At 35.1% G+C, this 17,998-nt stretch overlaps 1 protein-coding gene across 1 annotated transcript in view; it reads left to right on the forward strand.

Moving 5' to 3' along the window:
• The window catches only part of stk39 (serine/threonine kinase 39), a 32,110-nt gene that overhangs the window by 5,211 nt on the left and 8,901 nt on the right, over nt 1-17,998 (forward strand). Inside the window, exons 4-14 of the mRNA XM_023337175.1 lie at nt 948-1,089; nt 1,474-1,529; nt 2,822-2,931; nt 3,498-3,599; nt 3,955-4,088; nt 4,386-4,434; nt 5,617-5,682; nt 11,876-11,998; nt 12,568-12,597; nt 12,937-12,993; nt 13,664-13,725. Of these exons, the coding sequence (XP_023192943.1) occupies nt 948-1,089; nt 1,474-1,529; nt 2,822-2,931; nt 3,498-3,599; nt 3,955-4,088; nt 4,386-4,434; nt 5,617-5,682; nt 11,876-11,998; nt 12,568-12,597; nt 12,937-12,993; nt 13,664-13,725 (931 nt within the window). The remainder of the gene's footprint in view (nt 1-947; nt 1,090-1,473; nt 1,530-2,821; nt 2,932-3,497; nt 3,600-3,954; nt 4,089-4,385; nt 4,435-5,616; nt 5,683-11,875; nt 11,999-12,567; nt 12,598-12,936; nt 12,994-13,663; nt 13,726-17,998) is intronic.

Raw genomic sequence — 17,998 nt, forward strand, 5'->3', positions numbered from 1 at the left:
GTATCTTCTTTCTTTGCTTTTCTCATATCAGTGATCGGCAGGTAGAATACTAAAAAATAAATCCGATTTTTTTTCTCTCCTGTTCATTAAATATATCACAATAAGGGTCTTCATTACAGACCCATTTTTGGCATTTTGTTGATTGTAACTTACTGAAAAAAAATCCAAAGTGAAATTTCTAATAAAATGTAAATATTACATGAGACAAATAAAAAAGTAAATGATTAATACTGAATTCTTATGTATGTTATGTATGGCTATGTTCATGTACAATCATGAGGAAGAGTTAGAGTTAAGATTATAAAGTGGCTTCACCTTTCCATTTTTCAGGAGTCTGGAGCATAAGACACAAAGGGATATTGCTAAAGAAGTTAGTTGTTCACAAAGTGCTTTGTTCAAATATATTAAAGGAAAGTGTAGTGGAAGGAAAAACTATGGTAGTTAATGGTGTAGGAGCAGTAGGGATAATGCAACCTTAAGAGGGCTGTGAAGCAGAGTCTATTGAAGAGCTTGGGTAATATTCACCAGACTTCAGTTCTTCAGAATCCACTATGCTTACGGTTACACATCTGTCTAAAGACATAACATAACATTTCTATATCAAAAAACCCTAGTTTCAAATTTTCTGAGAAGGTGTTTTGGATTTTCATTGTTTGTATGCCATAATCATCAATATCAACAGTAATACATGCTTTATATGTATAACCTTGTCTATAAGTAATTTATATAACATGAGTTTCACTTTTGTGAAATTAAACCTTTGTAGGAAATTCTGATTTGTTGAGATGCACCAGAATTTGCTATAATACCACAGGCTCATCAGGCTCAATTGTAAATTAATTCCAGCAAGTTCTACTGTAATATACTGTACTGTTGTTCTTTTGTCTGTTTAATATATATGTTTGAAAATCAGAGGAATACCTTTTCTTGTGCCTGATGTTATTTAGGCTCCATGCTGGATATAATTAAACATGCGAGCAAAGAAGAAGATAAAAATCTTCGAGTGTTAGATGAGCCAATTATTGCCACAATATTAAAAGAAGTTCTAGAGGGCCTGGACTATCTCCACAGAAACGGACAGATTCACAGGTAACACTTTTGGTTTCTGTCTATTATTTCTAAAATGAAGATATTTTATTGTGAAAAACTATCATTAAAAAAATATGTTAGTGAAACAAGTACTTGTTTTGCGAGAGCACACATTCCCATGTGAAACCCTGAAATAATGACTTGGGATGAAGCAAATGAACAAGCGAAAAAGTAAAATCCTAAAGTGAAATACAAAGTTCTTTGTGTTCTGTACACGTCCTTGATTTCAAGGTCAGTGAGAATATGGGGCGTAAACCTCTACGAGCCCCTCGGGCACAGTTCTAGATAGTGATAGTCAGTGGGATCTGTTAACATGAATGGAAGAATCGATGTTGTCCCACGTGACTTTGATGTTTTACTCCATTATTGTTTTGCTGACCTCAGGGATGTGAAAGCTGGGAACATCCTACTGGGAGAAGATGGATCTGTTCTGATTGCAGGTTTGTTACATTATCATACTCTCTTCTGCTTTTTTTTCTTTTTAAAGAACCAATGTTGTCCTAATTTACAGGTTACAGCATTACTTTCTGGGCTCTACTGTAACACATTGGCCTGGCAGGGACATATTTTTGTAATGTTCTTTTACATTTTCTATTTGCATAACCTTGACTGAATTCATGTAAAGAAAAAAAATTGTCCAAATTGTGTATTATTGGGTAAGTTTTAGTGATTTATTTATTTATTTATTTGTCTTTTATTGAAAATACCTGAGGCTGACTGATTGGAAGATTTGTTTGAACCATACAGAAACAAAGAAAGTCTGTTGGAAGTATTTAAGACTGATGCGTTTTAATTACTGGTACTATTTTAAGCAAAAATATTTTAAGTGCGGAGAAATTTTTGAATGTGACCCTCAAATTTGCATTTAAAAATTATCCCAAATTGTGGATACTAAAGAACTAGCTAAAATTACAATATTTTGATAATAATATAACTATTGGATATACCTAAAGAGCATTTGATAGTCCTTGAAAAACTAAAAATTATTTTAAAAAGAGTAATATTCTTTGCAGAAGTATAATTATGTAGATGACATTTAGAAAACAAAATGTAAGAGCATAAAGCTAAAACAAATAAAATTCAGCATATCCCCTGTACGAGGTCAGTTTTAGGTTTAGGTTTAAATACAAACATTATGCTTTTTCACTATTTGGGACATCACATCCTGGACCTGTCACCATCAGTAATGTAGGATCAGTTTCAAAATCTAAGTGGAAAAATTTTGACCCAGTTGAAGTGGAATTGCAGTGATTCATCCTGAAGGTGGGAAAAGTGAAGGCAGGTTTTTCAGCATTTCTTTGGAACAGGATGTTCCTGTTTCGGGTAATATTCCATACATGAAGGAACAATGTTCTCTGTACTTGGTTTGTGAAAAACAATTCCAGGGTCTCTCAGTGTAGCACTGAAGGCTAAACAAGTGTCACAAAGAGCAAATTTGGATCGACAGTGAACAATTAACACCTAATTGACTATGTGACAGTCTAAAACAATCAAAAATTGGGATTTTCTTTGTCTTCATGCAGTTCTCTTTTAACGGAAGATGTTTGAACTTAGACAAATTTTACTGAGATGAATATATAAGTCCATTGAGAGTATTTAGGACTACTTCCTTTGCTAGAATGTACACCTTAACACTGTCAAAGTCCAGCAAACATGCAAAGTAAAGACATTATTCTGAACAGTCTCACATTTTTATGATGGTAACCACTATGATTATGTTTTGTTACTACAGATTTTGGTGTAAGCGCATTTTTAGCTGCGGGTGGCGACATGACGAGGCACAAAGTTCGAAAGACTTTTGTTGGGACGCCGTGCTGGATGGCTCCAGAGGTGATGGAACAAGTAAGTCTTTTGTACTTTTCAATTATTCCTCTGTTTGCAGATACAGATTTATACAAGCATCATCCTTATTATAGCCATTTTCTAACTTGTTAAACATACATTTAGAGATCTCAGAGACCATAGACATACGTATTAAGTCAATGTTTAAGTTTTTCTGTGAAATAAAAGTAAATTTAATAAAAAAGTATTAGTTATTACTGAAAATACAAATGAAAAAAAAGTGAAAATCTAAATAATTAAATAGCAGATGCGAAGTGTGTGATCAGCATAAAAATGTTTTTATAAATGAAAATGTTTTAGTTACATTTATGTTTTAATAGAAATTGTTACTGGTTCAGATGAACATGCTGATGTAGTTAAGAATCTTTTTAGTGTAAGATTATGCAACAATATTCACTTAAAGCCATTTTACATCATTTTACTTGGGATCCCAGTGAATATAGAGAATGTTGTAAGCTCCAGATGTTTTCATTGTGTTCCATATTAGTTGTGCTTATCACTAAACATAAATCCTCTGAGCCTTGCATAAATAAGTCTTATTGTCTTTTATAACTCCATGTCTGCAGGTTCGAGGCTATGATTTCAAAGCAGATATATGGAGTTTTGGAATTACAGCGATAGAGTTAGCAAGAGGTTCTGCACCCTATCACCGATACCCTCCAATGAAGGTAAGTGTTAAGGACAAAAGAAATTAATTAAATAAATTATTTGTTAGATAGAAATGCCATCACAAGGAACTTTGCAATACCTTTTGGTCTAATTTACGTCTAAATCAGTCCAATGACACCCAGTCCCATGCTCACATTTATATTCAGTAACATATAATCCAAGTCAATCCTAGTTGTATTGAGAAAGCTCAGGCAATTGAAATAAGTCACTGACATTGCAACAAGCCATTTTCCTTTTTAAAATCCAAACTTCTAAAAAGACATAATGTGTTTGCCTCCTTTACATTCTCCCCTTTTCCTCCATCCCCATTGTGCTGCTTGGATGTTGTTTGACTGTTTTTGTTTGTGCTTTCAGGTTTTAATGCTTACCCTACAGAATGATCCACCCACTCTGGAGACAGGTGTTGAGGACAAGGAAATGCTCAAAAAATATGGAAAATCATTTCGAAAGCTTATAACTACGTGCCTTCAGAAAGACCCTGCAAAAAGGTTGGTACCACAACATATGGATGAGTATAGAGCTGAAGCAGTTTGTACTAAATAACGAGCACTTGATCTTATTTAACTTTTAGACAGTACTCCAGTTTTGGACAGGCATAATCATGACTCTTGTTTTTCCCCTTTGTTAACCTATCAGAGTTTCTTAAGTTTTTGCTTAATGTGTGTGTTTTTTACTGTAGCATTTGTATCCCATATCTAGAGAACCTTTTCTGCACATGTTTGATTATTTGAGCTTGACTCTTGTTATATTTTTCCAATGGCATTTTCACTTTGTTTTGTCTGCAGGCCTACAGCATCTGAGCTTTTGAAGTGTAAATTCATCCAAAAGGCAAAGGTATTTCTTTAATCTCAAATATTTGCTGCACTGTTTTTGTTTGGTTTTAATAACATTTGATGGTTTGAAGCCACATTAGATTCTATAGGTTATTTTCATACACACACAACACACTATTAAGATTTATGAGTCATAAACTCAGACATTGAGGTGTAGCTGACTTTTCATAGATTCAATCATGTCACTGATTGTGCTTTGGCAAATAATAAAAAAGGAGAGGTAATACAAGTGCATCTCAACAAAAGTAGAAAATCATCAGAATTTATTTCAATTCCAAATCTGAAATTTGTATAGATTATTTGCTCACAGGGTTTTGTATTTTAATAAATCATTTGTCATATTTTTTTTTAATGATTACAGCATACAGGAAATGAAAGCCCCAAATTCTGTATCTCAGAAAATTCCAAGATTGAAAATTCAAATATTACTATGTGGGTAATAAATCTGTTTAATATAAGAGTTTCAGTTTTTTGTACTGAACTAACAAAATACGTGCACTTTGGGTAGATATAACATTTTTTGGGGATTCTCCTGTTTTTAAATTACTATCTTATGTTTTTAATTAAGCATTTTTTAATTGACAACATTTGTATGCAAACTAAACTTGTGCAAAACCAATAAATAAGACACATGATTTTAAGGATGCTTGCCACCACTCAAAGGCCTGCCATTGTTAAGTTTCATTTACATTTTTTAAACTGTGAGCTACATCCCATGCCATCTTTGAAGAGTCGTGTGGCCAGCTCTGTTCCACAGAAGCTGATTAATATCAGCACTGTAGATAATTTGCAGAGTTGGCAGCATGATAGGGCAGTGATTATCAGCGTTGTCTCACAGATAGAATCTCGGCAGGATCTTTCTTTTCCTTTTGCTGCAGCCGTTTGGGTATTTTTCAGTTCTACAGCATGAAAAATGTGTTTCTAGTCATTGCTAAATATTTTCCTCTTTGGCACCTACAGTACTTTTCAGATTGATTGAATTAGGCTTTTAAAAATATGCTTTCAAAGTATTTGTCTTTAAGTCTTGCTGATTTACTTGTCATGTATACTTTTTCATGGCTCCTCCAATGTTTGTGAGTATGGGAAGGACCCTGTTTAAATTACAGGCCATTTGTGGTTTGCATAGCATTATTCAACTTTGATGGTTTAAATTTTTCTTTACTTTGTTCATTTTCTCCTGCAGAACAGAGAATATCTTGTTGAAAGGCTTTTGAGTCGTGCACCAAAGATATCTCAAAGAGCAAAGAAGGTATGTTTATGTAATTTTTTGCCCTCTGCAATAACAGTTATTTGAATGGATGGACTGCTTTCAATCCAGGATGTTGAATTTACAGTCAACAACACTACGTATGCACTCTGTCTTCCTTTAGTACCTCCAACAACTTTTACCCCTATGTATAGACTATATAAAAAAGTGGGCCACAGTTGCATAAGAGTTATGCTGTGCAGATCCACTGACCCATGTGTTAGTATGACTTTAAGAGCAGCTTCCTGTGTATGTCAAGACAAACCTGGATAAATGGATTGTTAACACAAGTTAGCAAAACTGTTATGGAGAACAGGGAGGAAGTGCAGTTTTTCAGGCACAGCTGATGTTAGCTTTACATAATAATCCTCTGATGCCCAGGTCTGAGGCAGGATCAGAGGGAAGGGTGGCTGAGTGGAGGGGTGGAAATTCACTGACATGGTTCAGTCTAAATAGAGGGCATAGTAGACAGGACAAGCATTAATGTTGATGACGTTATAATTACGCACAAACTGTGCAGCCTGTACACTTTCCCAATAACAGAGGGAAAGGGTACAGGCTGCTCTTTCATTCAGGAGTTCTTTAACAAACCCAGACAACATGCTTTACTAATTTGCTGTCTTGCAGTTATGTAAAATCAGAAGTAAAACGAGCTTCAGCATTGTGAATGTGGAGAGCATTACTGTACTACAACATTATAGCAAAAATGCTTTTTTCAGAATAGATAATTGGGAAAACTAAAAACTTATTTTAGCAAGTCCCTTAATGTCTACATTACTTTTCAGATGTCTTAAAGGAATAATTCTGGAATTTCGGACTGAGGCTCTATTAAAAGGGGTCGGAATATTATTAACACTAAAGATCTTTCTTTATGCAACATACAGGAAGATATAACTAAAGTGAAAACTAAACATTGAAAGTTTTTGATGGTAGTAGTAGCTGTCTGATAGAAAAATATATCTGTGTAAAAATCTAGAAAGTAGAGTTCACTTTAACACCTATAAATAAAGGAAGATTCCAAGTTGCACCACACCATCTCCTATCTCCATTTCCTGGTAACCAATTATTGGCTTACCACTGACAAGTGGTAAACCACTCAATTCTAAAGTAACAAAGACATGTAAAACAGCACTTGCATAAATCTCTATAAGGTTTTTGCGACTGGACTTGGTTTAGGATTGAAAGTCTTCTTTGGTCCGTCTTGAACTAGGTATAAAATTCAGCCCCTGGGGCCAACTAATTTGGATTTATTCTAAATGAAGATAAAATTAGAACCATTTATTGTATGTAAAATATTGGCTCTTCATGACTTTTTAGCACAATTGTACTTCTGAAACATTTTAAACTATCCCTTTACTATTGATAATATGGGTTTCTTAAGGCCTTTTTAAGTTTTCTTTTGGATTTGGCAGCTTTGGTTTCACATTTTTTGACCTATCCATAATATGTTTGTCATACGAGTCATTTCAGTCCGGTCTATGAATAATATAAGCATAAAATATTTTGAACTCATGTGATAAACTGCTGGTTTGTCTAAATGTAAAACACAACATTGCAAAACCAAATTTTAAATTAGCTCTTTAAGCCAGGCATGTCCAAAGTCCGGCCCGGGGGCCAATCACGGCCCGCGGTCATATTTCATATGGCCCGCAGCTTCGGTTTTATAATGTATTATTTATGGCCCGCCTCCACTGTGAAACAGAATAAATAAATCATAAAACTTGAAACTGTAATTCCTCCTTTCACCAAATGGTGGCAGCACCACTTTAATACTATCAGTCTTCCTCCGTGCAGCGAACCGCTCTCCACTCATTTCTGCCATGGCCACTGCAAAGAAAACAAGTTGACAGTGAGGGCCGCCGCTTTCAAGAGAGATGGGAATTATAATACTTCTTTTCTGAAAATCAGGGCAATTGTGCTTGTCTAATTTGTGAGACGGTTGCCTTGTTTAAGGATTTCAACGTATAGAGACACTACCAGACTAAACATGCTAACACATACAACAAGCTAACAGGAAGTGACCGTGCTGAAAAACTGAAGCAGCTCCAAGCTGGACTGGCATCACAACAGCGATTCTTCACGCGGGCCTGTGAGTCAAAAGAAAATACCACCAAAGCAAGCTACGAAGTGGCCATGTTAATAGCTAAACATGGCAAACCTTTTACTGAAGGTACATTTATCAAAGACTGTGTTATGAAAATGGTGGAGAACATTTTGCCCTGAGAAGAAGCAAGAATTTGAGAAAAATGTTTGCCTGGCAGTAACAGTGTGGCACTGAGAGTTGAGGACATGAAACTGAGTGTTTTGAACGGCAACGTCTGTCACTATCAGCAGTGAAGAGCCAAAAGAACATTTATGCACCTGGATTTATGGCACTTATTTTTATTAAACTCTTGAGTAAGATTTGGCTATGAACCTGTAGATATTGTAAATGACGAGCAAAATTCACTTGTTTTAAGATTTAATAATAGCAGACAACTTTGCATTACTTATAATGTAAAAAACTTATAATGTTTAAATTTTATATTTGGAGGCCTTGAGTCCTCGACGCGGCCGTCGCGGGTTCGATTCCTGGACCCGATGACATTTGCCGCATGTCTTCCCCCCTCTCCTTCCCTGTTTCCTGTCAGCCTGCTGTCACATAAGGGACACTAGAGCCCACAAAAGACCCCCTGGAGGGGTAAAAAAAAAAATCAAAAAATGTCCGAACAAACTATTGGCCCCCGGGCATCTTCACTTGATCAAATCTGGCCCTCTTTGCAAAAAGTTTGGACACCCCTGCTTTAAGCACTTTCTTTTTCGCAACTTGTTGAAAACTCAGGCTTAGTTCCCCTTTCTTAAGTTGAGTATGAAACCTGCCAAAGATGCAGTACACATTTAGCTTGGATCTTTGGTGTCAATATGTGGCTCTCAGGACCCACTTTCCTGCGTGTTTTAGATGTGCCCTCTCTCCAGCTAACTTGACTGAAACGACTGCATTACTTCTTCTGAATTCAATCAAGTTCTGCAGGAACAAGGTTAAGGACCTCTGCACTAGACTGATAAACTGAAGCATGATGCATGTCCTGTGTCAGGCTTTCTGTGAAACATGTTCCTATTTTCTAAAAACATGACTTTAATTTACTGTTCATCTGCTGTGAATTTTATTTTCGGCCTGCTACTTCTTCTTTTGTTTTTGAGTTGTTCTCATTGTTTAAGTATACACTGCATGATAATACACACAATCAGTTCCATGGACTGGATAAATTGTGAGTAAAAAGAGAAAGATGTTAAGACCCAGAACAGTCCGGAGAATAATTGTTAAATACTATGGTGAAGATTTACAAAAAATGACTTATAAAAAATTAGGTTAAAAAGGATGTAATTTAAAACCTTTCCTCAATGTTGTAAAATGAAATACACAGTTGAAGTAAGGTCTGACTCAATGATTACTTTGGCTGTAGAAAATTTGCAGCAGAGCTGATGCCCTTGCTATTTTGCACGGATTTGACCTACAGAGTCTACTACATTATAAACTCAGCAACATTATCCAAAGCCTGCAGACACAAGCAGTACTGCAGAAACACAACCACCTCAGGTTATTGTGACCTTAGCTGCTCCCAAACCTCACTGTTCAGCTCCTCAAGAGCCTCCTTAAGTCTCTTGACCTTCTTGATCTGCAGCATTTTCCCACTGACCTATTGCAACCCTTGTTGCTTGGCATTCAGTTTTTCTTTTCTTTTTTTTATGCTTTGTGTGAAATGTGGTAGTCATGGTAAAAATATTGACATATCTAAGAAACAAATATGATAGAGTTTAAAATAAAAGGGCTGAAAATGCATATCAGGTACACCTTTTCATTTTACAAGGGAATGAGACGGAGATGGCAGATTCTTTCATCAGGAAAGTAATCACAGATGGTATCTAACAGATGGAATGAAAAGTATAAAAATAAAAAAACTTACATTTGTGGAAATATTGGATAATGTAGCAACAAAGCAAGCATTTGTTGAATATTAAATTTGATTGTTAATAAAAGAAAGATTATGTTCACTAAGGTAGGTAGTTTTGAGTTGAAGAACCAGTATTACCAGCAGATGGCGCTCTAATACACACATGAAATACTTCAAAATGCCTTAGTGGCTCTGTTGTCAATGTATTGCAACCAATGTGGGTTTGAATTATTGATTTAGCACATGCAAAAAAAAAAGCTGAACAAACAGAAAACAGATTTATATTGAGTTTAATTTTATGGTCCAGTGGACACATGATGATCAAAAAGTTATTAAACTCTGTAATGATGTTTTCTAAATGGTAATTTTCAGAAGAGCTATTAGTAAAGAACGTGGAGAAGTTGTGGCCTCTGAAAACATCCAAATCTGCCTGTTGCTTTAGCGGGTTTGGCTTCTAGTTGAATCAATCTGTCTGTTTTGCTAAAGGACCCTGCGCAGAACTGGGAAAGCCTTTGTTCTCAGTCAGATTTAGAAGGTAAACCTGACACCAGCTGGAAGGGTAGTGCTGCTTTAACTCTGACCTCGACTAAAGCCGAGGGGAATTTATGGTGCTGGCTGCTCACAGATCTGTGTCAGATCTGTGTCGTTTCCTCTGTAATACCTTGGAGCTGAGCTCATCTCAGACTTACAAACCGTCCCAATTTGGGGGGCATTTAGTGTGGCTCTGAATAGCTAATTGTCATGTGAAGCTCTGTAATGTTTGATTAAACAGCTTTACATAGAGTGACTTTGCAAAGCTATTCATACCCCATGAACATTTTTGTTAAAGTCAAAAACAGCAACCTATTTAATTCCAAGATTTTTTTTGTCATAGATCAATAATAATAATAATAAACATAAACTTTATAAGTAAATTGCTATAAATAGTGTGTGGTTTTCAAATCTGAACAGAATGGTGGGCATTTTTTTCTAACCTGCTTTAAAAGGTTACTCCTAGAAAAATTCAGTGCAACCAACTTCCTGCAGAACTTATCTAATAAGGTGATAACGGTACTCCTGACTACCATTTCAACTCAGTTAAAATTCAGCATTTCCATTCAGGGCTCAGGGGCTTGTTAGAGAACAGTAGTGAACAAACAGCTTCATGAAACCCGAGCAACACATCAGATAGGTCAGAAATGGTTGTGAAAGCCTTTAAAGTAATGTTAGTCATTTTTACAGAAATTTTACAGAGCTCAACTGTTATCCAAAATTAGAAAAATATGGTGCAACTGCAAACCTACTAATACAATAAATTAAACTAACAGACCGGGCTAGTGAGCATTATTATATTTCTGGAACAGCTGCAGAGATCCACAGCTCAGGCAGGAAAAACTGTTGATAGGACAAACTATCACTTGTGCACTCCACAAATCTGACCTTTATGGAAGAGTGGTACAAAAACAACAACAAAGTGACACCTAAATTATTTTTTAGACTTCCATGCAAAATGCTATGTAATGGTAGTGAATGCTGTGTACTATTATGAATGATAAACATACAGATTTTGAACAAAGCATATTCATTCATGTGTTACACTGGTCTATTCAAAGTTGATGCCTAAATCCAGTTAAAATTTCTGACTTAAAAAATGATGTTCATATGCATGTTATCTATTTTAGAAAGTAGAATTGACGTAAATGTTCAATCACTAATTGTGCAAAGCTGATACAGATATACAGTTAATCTGGAAAGTATTCACAGCTATTCACTTGTTCTACATTTGTTAAATTGCAAAGTCATTTAAAAACCGTATTAAATTAATCCTTATATGTGTAATTTATGTGTATTTACACATAAATACCTCATTAAGACAATGTAAAAAAGTTTTAGAGTTTTACAAATTTATTAAAAACAGAAAACCAAGAACAAAATTGAGAAAAAAGTGAAGTTCTATGAATACTTTCCAGATGTGCTGTTACCCAAAGGCTTGCAGCTGTAAACAAGGAGAAATGTGTTTAATTCTTTTTATTTGTAAATCATTCACCACTCTCAATCTGCTTCACATGCTCTTCTTGTTAATTTAACATATAAAATCCCCGTAACATATACGTTTGTGATAAAGGTTAACGAGGCATAAATACTTTCGCAGACATACAAGTTTAAGTAAAATACATTATAAATAAATAAATAAATCAAAGTGTGCTTGTGGACTCAAATAAAAAACAAAACAAAACAAAAAAAATACGACACATGTAACATTAATGTTTGTCATCCTGGTGAAGGTGAGGAGAGTCCCAGGCTCCAGTGGCCACCTGCACAAGACAGTAGACGGGGACTGGGAGTGGAGCGACGACGAACTGGATGAGGGCAGTGAGGAGGGTAAAGCAGCGGTGAATCAGGGCAGGGTAAGTGAGGCATTACAAATACATTGTATTTTTTCATAAACAAGACGGATTTACTGCTTTAACACAGCTGTTTTAAAATATTCAGGGTTACTCAGGTGTTTTATGTGAAGCATAAACCAGCATGAATCCTCCCCCTCTGCTTTTGACAGTGCTCATTCCTCCCCTCCTTGATCAGTTTGTTTTGCAGACATTACAGGGTTGTATAAAGTTCATTGTAGTGAGCTGGAAGATCATTGTAAGAAGTGGAGGAAGGAGAAAGCGAAGTGTATTGATCAAAGAACTCTTTAATAAATATGATATGGTAAAGAGATATTATGTATTATACAATAAATAACACTTGCAGGGATTTAAAAAATAAATTACTGCTGATAGAATATCATTTAAGTTTTCTTTTAGTTGTCTCTGGTAGATTGCTTTTAAAGAGTTGAGAAGCAGATTTGAACATGTGAATGAAATGTAAAAATATATTAAAAAATGAATGAAGTGTCTGAAATTGATTATTTTATCACTCTGTTAAGATTGTAATTATTAGTTACACAGATGAATGTGTAAATATGTTTTTTTTCCAGTCACGAAGGGTCAAATATGAGGCCAAAGACGTAAGTTAGATTCTCATCTTATTTATTATTTAAGGAAGAGTATTAACATTTATAATATTTATACACTTTTTTGATAAAGAAGCAATTCGGTAAATAATTTAATGTACAGGTTTGGCTGCATAATTAGAAAATCAGATAAAATACAATTATTTCAAAATGTTTTGTAAAAATCACAAGTTTAGCACTATTTTACACAAATTTAGTGCATATTATATTTTTTGTGACAATGTATTAAAGTCAGCCAATGTTTTTTTTTATCCGCTCTTTTCTGTTTTTCTTCCAAGATGATTTTAAAATTCATAATTTGCGCAATCATGCCTCTCAATTTCTTCCTCCTAGAATGAGGAAGATGCCAACAATGTCCCTATTGAAGGCTTGTCTGTACAGCATCCCCAGGTGAGGGATTCTGCAGAAGCAGCACTAATTTGTCATGATTCAATGACCTTGATGCTGCAATGATTGTCTGTGTGTGCATAATGTACATGTGCAGCTGGCGCTATATGTGTGTGTGTGGGTGTACGTGTAAATGTGAGAGTGTCTGTCTCCAGGATGGATGCTCTCAGCAGTAATAACTCACAGTAAATGGCTGCCTGCCTGACAGTGTCTTCTCAGTGGATAGGTGTATCTTCTCTCAAGATTTACTGCTATTGTAACTCATTTTCAAAAATCTATTGTCATTGTGAAAGTGAACCAGAGCATTTTTGGGGTTGTCTTATGTCCCACTTAGAAATTATCTGAATAGACATTTTTTACTCAAATTATCCATTCTTTCTCACATAAAAGACCTATAATATAGCAATATAATAATTGTAATTATATAGACAAATAATATATAACACCTTTATTTATTGTTCCTTTGCTTTTCCTCTTGCTTTCCCAACTTTCCCTACAGATTAGATAAAGGGATTCAATCATGCGTTGCATTATAGATTCAGCTCTGGACACACTTTGGATTTATTCTGATTACATGCTCCTTTTTCACTGCAGGGCATGATTTTTTTTTTGTCTGTGTTGAAACTGCATGAAATAGGGTAAACTGACTCATTCCCAGGTATTTTCGATGCAGGTGGAACCATATGAGAATACACCATTCATTCAAGGTGCTGTGAACATGGTACTGCGGCTACGGTAAGGCTGGACATAGTTTCCTACATTACTCACATAGCAAACAACATTCAGTATCTTCCAAAAGTATTCACTCCTCTTATCTTTTTTAAATTTTGTAATTTTTACATAAAAGCTTTAATATATTTTATAGGGGATTTAAGTGATTGGCTAACCCAAAGTGGTGTTAAATTATGAAGTGGAAGGAAAATAATTGCTTTTGAATTGCAAAATATGAAGAGTTTTGGGATGTAATTTTTCAAGGTGATTTAGATAAAGTCACTATTATTTCTTTATTTCAACTGGAGCAAGAAGGCTACAGATAAATCTGTTATTCTTTGCTTGAAGGAATCTGTACAGATCACTTGGTTTTACCTGCAGAGGTGATGGTGATGTCTTCTGCTACAATCTTTTTTCAAAGACTTTATTGTTAAGAAACACAGTGACATGAAGAAATGAAGTCTTGTTGTTCAGCTACAAATATCAATCTAGATACTCGACTATTGTCAAATGACAAAATTTATTAGCTGAATTTGAAAGAGAGAGCAATGAAAGTCAAAATGAGATTGAGCTTTTCATCATATTAGTGTGCTTTCTATTACTCTGTTGATGATTCGAAAATGTTAGAGATATAAAATAGAACTGGACTTAAGATGTGCAGAAATGGATAACCATTTATAGGTTTTTTGATAATTCAGAGTTTGTGGCTCCCCAGTGAGGTGGTTGCCGAGTGCTGATTTGCTCATGCAGACATCTGAAAGCCCCCCTCAGGCGTCAAGAACAAAACATAGGTCCAAAAACAACAGGTGGTAGTTAATTGTTTACTGCAGAGTAGTCAGCACTTCAAAAAGAAGGGCTTTGATGTGTTTGGCTCTCTGTCCTTTACCTCTGTAACGTACAGAGATTTTGCCCTATAGTACTCATATATACATATAGATAATCAACACAACAGAAAGAATCAATGCGAAATGCGTTTAATCTCTTCAGAGTATTTGTCGAGCTATATTAATTTAATATAGCTAGTGTCTGCTATAAATATTTCTGTAATGTGTGCGCAACCACTTATACTGCAAATGGAAATGGGAAAGTCTAATAATATAACATAATTTCCATTATGTGATTGGCAACCTTTTAGGATAATATTCTTCTGTTTTACATTAATAACACCAGAGAAATACACATTTGTCTAGATCAGGGGTGGGCAACTCTAGGCCTCGAGGGCTGGTCTCCTGCAACTTTTAGATGTGTCTCTACTTCAACACACCTGAGTCAATAATGAGGTCATTAGCAGGACTCTGGAGAACTTGATTGCACTTAGGAGGCGATTCAGCTGTTGGATTCAAGTGTGTTGGACCAGGGAGACATCTAAGAGTTGCAGGACACCGGCCCTCGAGGACCTGGATTGCCCACCCCTGGTCTAGACTGTGGAGCAAGTATAATCCTTTCTGTGACTGGATCCCACAGGGCTTCCCCATGACAGAAAAAAGGTGGTGATTCATAATTTTGATAAAGTCTGATAATAAAAATTTTATTTGAAGAACATATATTTTCAAAAACTGGATCCCAAACGGTTTTTAAAAAATATCTTGAGGATTTTATAAAAGGATTAAACGCATTAAATGACCGAATTCATGAGATAAGAATAAACATCAAATTGGTTCTCATTCTCAGGCAAGAAAACTTGAAAGCTGATTAGCATGGGGTTATAGTAATGAGATTCCCTCTGAAGCAAATAGTTAGCAATTGGACCAGTTTGATTATTTTTAGTCATGATTTTTAGAAAAAGTATGGAGAAATCTAGAAAATAGAACTACTAGCAGTTTAGAGTCTGAATGAATGTATGCTCATGCATATGTCGAAATGCGCATATTAATAAATATTAATAAAAGTAAACTGAAGTCTACTTATAATATTCAAAACACGACAGGAGCAACTGAGATAGAGGTGACATCTCCATGTTTCTTTATAAGCCTCTTACAGGAAATCCAGAATCGCATAAATGTCAGCTGTTCTGAAACATGGTGCTAATATTGAATTTTGGAGAAACGTTGATATTTAGTCTCAGTGAGTTTGTCTGCTGTTGTTTCTGTAAAAATTATATTCATAAACTTTAATCTTCTGCACAACCATCCCAAGCTGCACACAAATCGACAAGAAATTAATTGCTTTCCAGTTATTTACTTAAAGGATAATTTTATGAGCTCCATTTACCCTTTTACCAGGATAAAGTTGAATCGATAAGATGGAGGAAGAAATCTAAAAAATTAATTTGGGGCTCTGTAAAACTGGGGCAAGACTATTTACAATTTTATGAGAGATGTAGATATTAAATAATAAATCTGTTGATTGTAACTTTAAGAGTGATGAATTGTAGGTAGTTCCTTCAAATATTTAAAACATTGGACTGTCTTAAAGATTTGATTAGCTGAACTACTTACTTTTTCTGCTCGTCTTGGGTTTGTCTGTGTGTGTTGCCCTCTTCTCATCGTGCTCAATCTTGTTTGTATAATTAGAACATAAAAATTGCTAGTTTATTGAACAGAATCTCAAAGATCTGATATTTTTCTGGTCAGATAATGCAGTATACCTAGGCACAAGTAGGCGCCCACTAAAATGCAACTCCTCAATTTAAATGAAGAAAACTCAAAGCTAAATGACTTTCACCGCTGTTCAAACATGAACTCAGAGGGGAGAAAAGAAAGTGGAAATTGCATGTTTATGGAGACTGTTAGCTGTTCGTGTTGCGTTCAGTTTCTCTTCGAAATCAGAAATCCGATCTGGAAATGACATCATTACCTATTTCAGTATGTTTTAACAGCAACTTGGAATATCAGCGGCATGTACTCAATTTTGTGTAACAAACTATAAGTTGCAATTTCAAACCAGTAATGTATTTTTCTCTATTTGATGCTTTCAAACACTTAAGCAACATGCTCATAAATGGAAATTATACACTTGTACATGTTCTACCGGTCTAAAGAAATATAAACTTGTGTTAAGAATAATGTAATTCCTATATTACTTGTATTACATTTTGCAGTGAGTGAAGCCTCTACAGATAATGGAAAGACTCACATTATTATATTAAAGTTGCTCTGATTTATCCATTCGTGCTGCTTTTCTTGGAAAACACATAGTTTGGAAATGTTGGCAGCTGTTTGGAAACTATAGTCTCCAAAGGTCTGCATTGTCTACCTACAGTGTCACACAGACTGAGAAAAATCAGCCACAAAACTCTAATCAGTGAATCTCTATCAGTTGGTTCATCTGTTTGCATGTGACAGGAAACAGTGCTGGCCTATACAGATTAACTCTGGGTTCATTCTAAGTGGGTTTTTTATTGAAGACAAAGAGGTTTTTTATATTAATGTCATGTCAATTTTCATTCAGAGGTTATATGCACTTCCTACACACCAGACTAAAATAAAATAGTGTTGGTGGATGAACTGTTGTTTTCCTTTGACTTGTGCAGAATCTATTTTATTTTTTACATCGCTTCTAAATATTTTAAATGTAGGCTGCAGAGTTTCTGAACATTTATTGTAGCAGCTTTGATCACCATGACATGCTGCCTCATCAGCCAGCATTGGACAGTTTCCTGAAAATGAAAGTAGCCACGTTCAGTCATAATAAATTGAAAGTAAATCAGAGCTAAGACTGTTTCTAAAGTCCTGTGTGTAATAAACTCATTAGAGATTTGTCTTCATTTGTGTGTGTCTTGAGTTATGGTTTAAAGTTCCTCACAAATGTGACATATGGGTTTGTAGAGTGATTTACATAACTGGACTGGAAACCAAATTAATCTTTGGTTTTCAACGATGATTTCAACAAATTTTTGGTTTTCCTGCCTGCCCCATAAAACAGAGGCTCCCAGAACATAAAAACATTTTCTCAGATTCGTACAGCAGTATTACTTGAACTGCACAGAGAAAAGTATAAAATATTTTAGTTTGTTCTTCTATTGGAATATAGTATAAAGGCTTGACATTCTTTTGCAACATCAGACCACACATGCATCAATGACACATGGTTAATGGAGATAATAGGCAATTAGACAGCTGCTACTTTAGTATTTGTATCACTATGTCGAAATTAAATTAATGAGATATGTCCCCTGCTTTACACAGTTTGCTTGTTGACAACAACATCCCATTTTTCCTCTGAAGTTGTGCCTTTATGGTAAATTTAATTATTTCTCTAATGAAGCTTGTTTATAATCATTGTGCCAGATAGTCTTCCTTTTGCACCTACATTCATTACACCTTTCAGTGTGAAAATTGTCATCAAAAGGTCAGAT

Source organism: Xiphophorus maculatus, chromosome 7 (assembly GCF_002775205.1).
Source record: "Xiphophorus maculatus strain JP 163 A chromosome 7, X_maculatus-5.0-male, whole genome shotgun sequence".
Classification (NCBI taxonomy): Eukaryota; Metazoa; Chordata; class Actinopteri; order Cyprinodontiformes; family Poeciliidae; genus Xiphophorus; species Xiphophorus maculatus.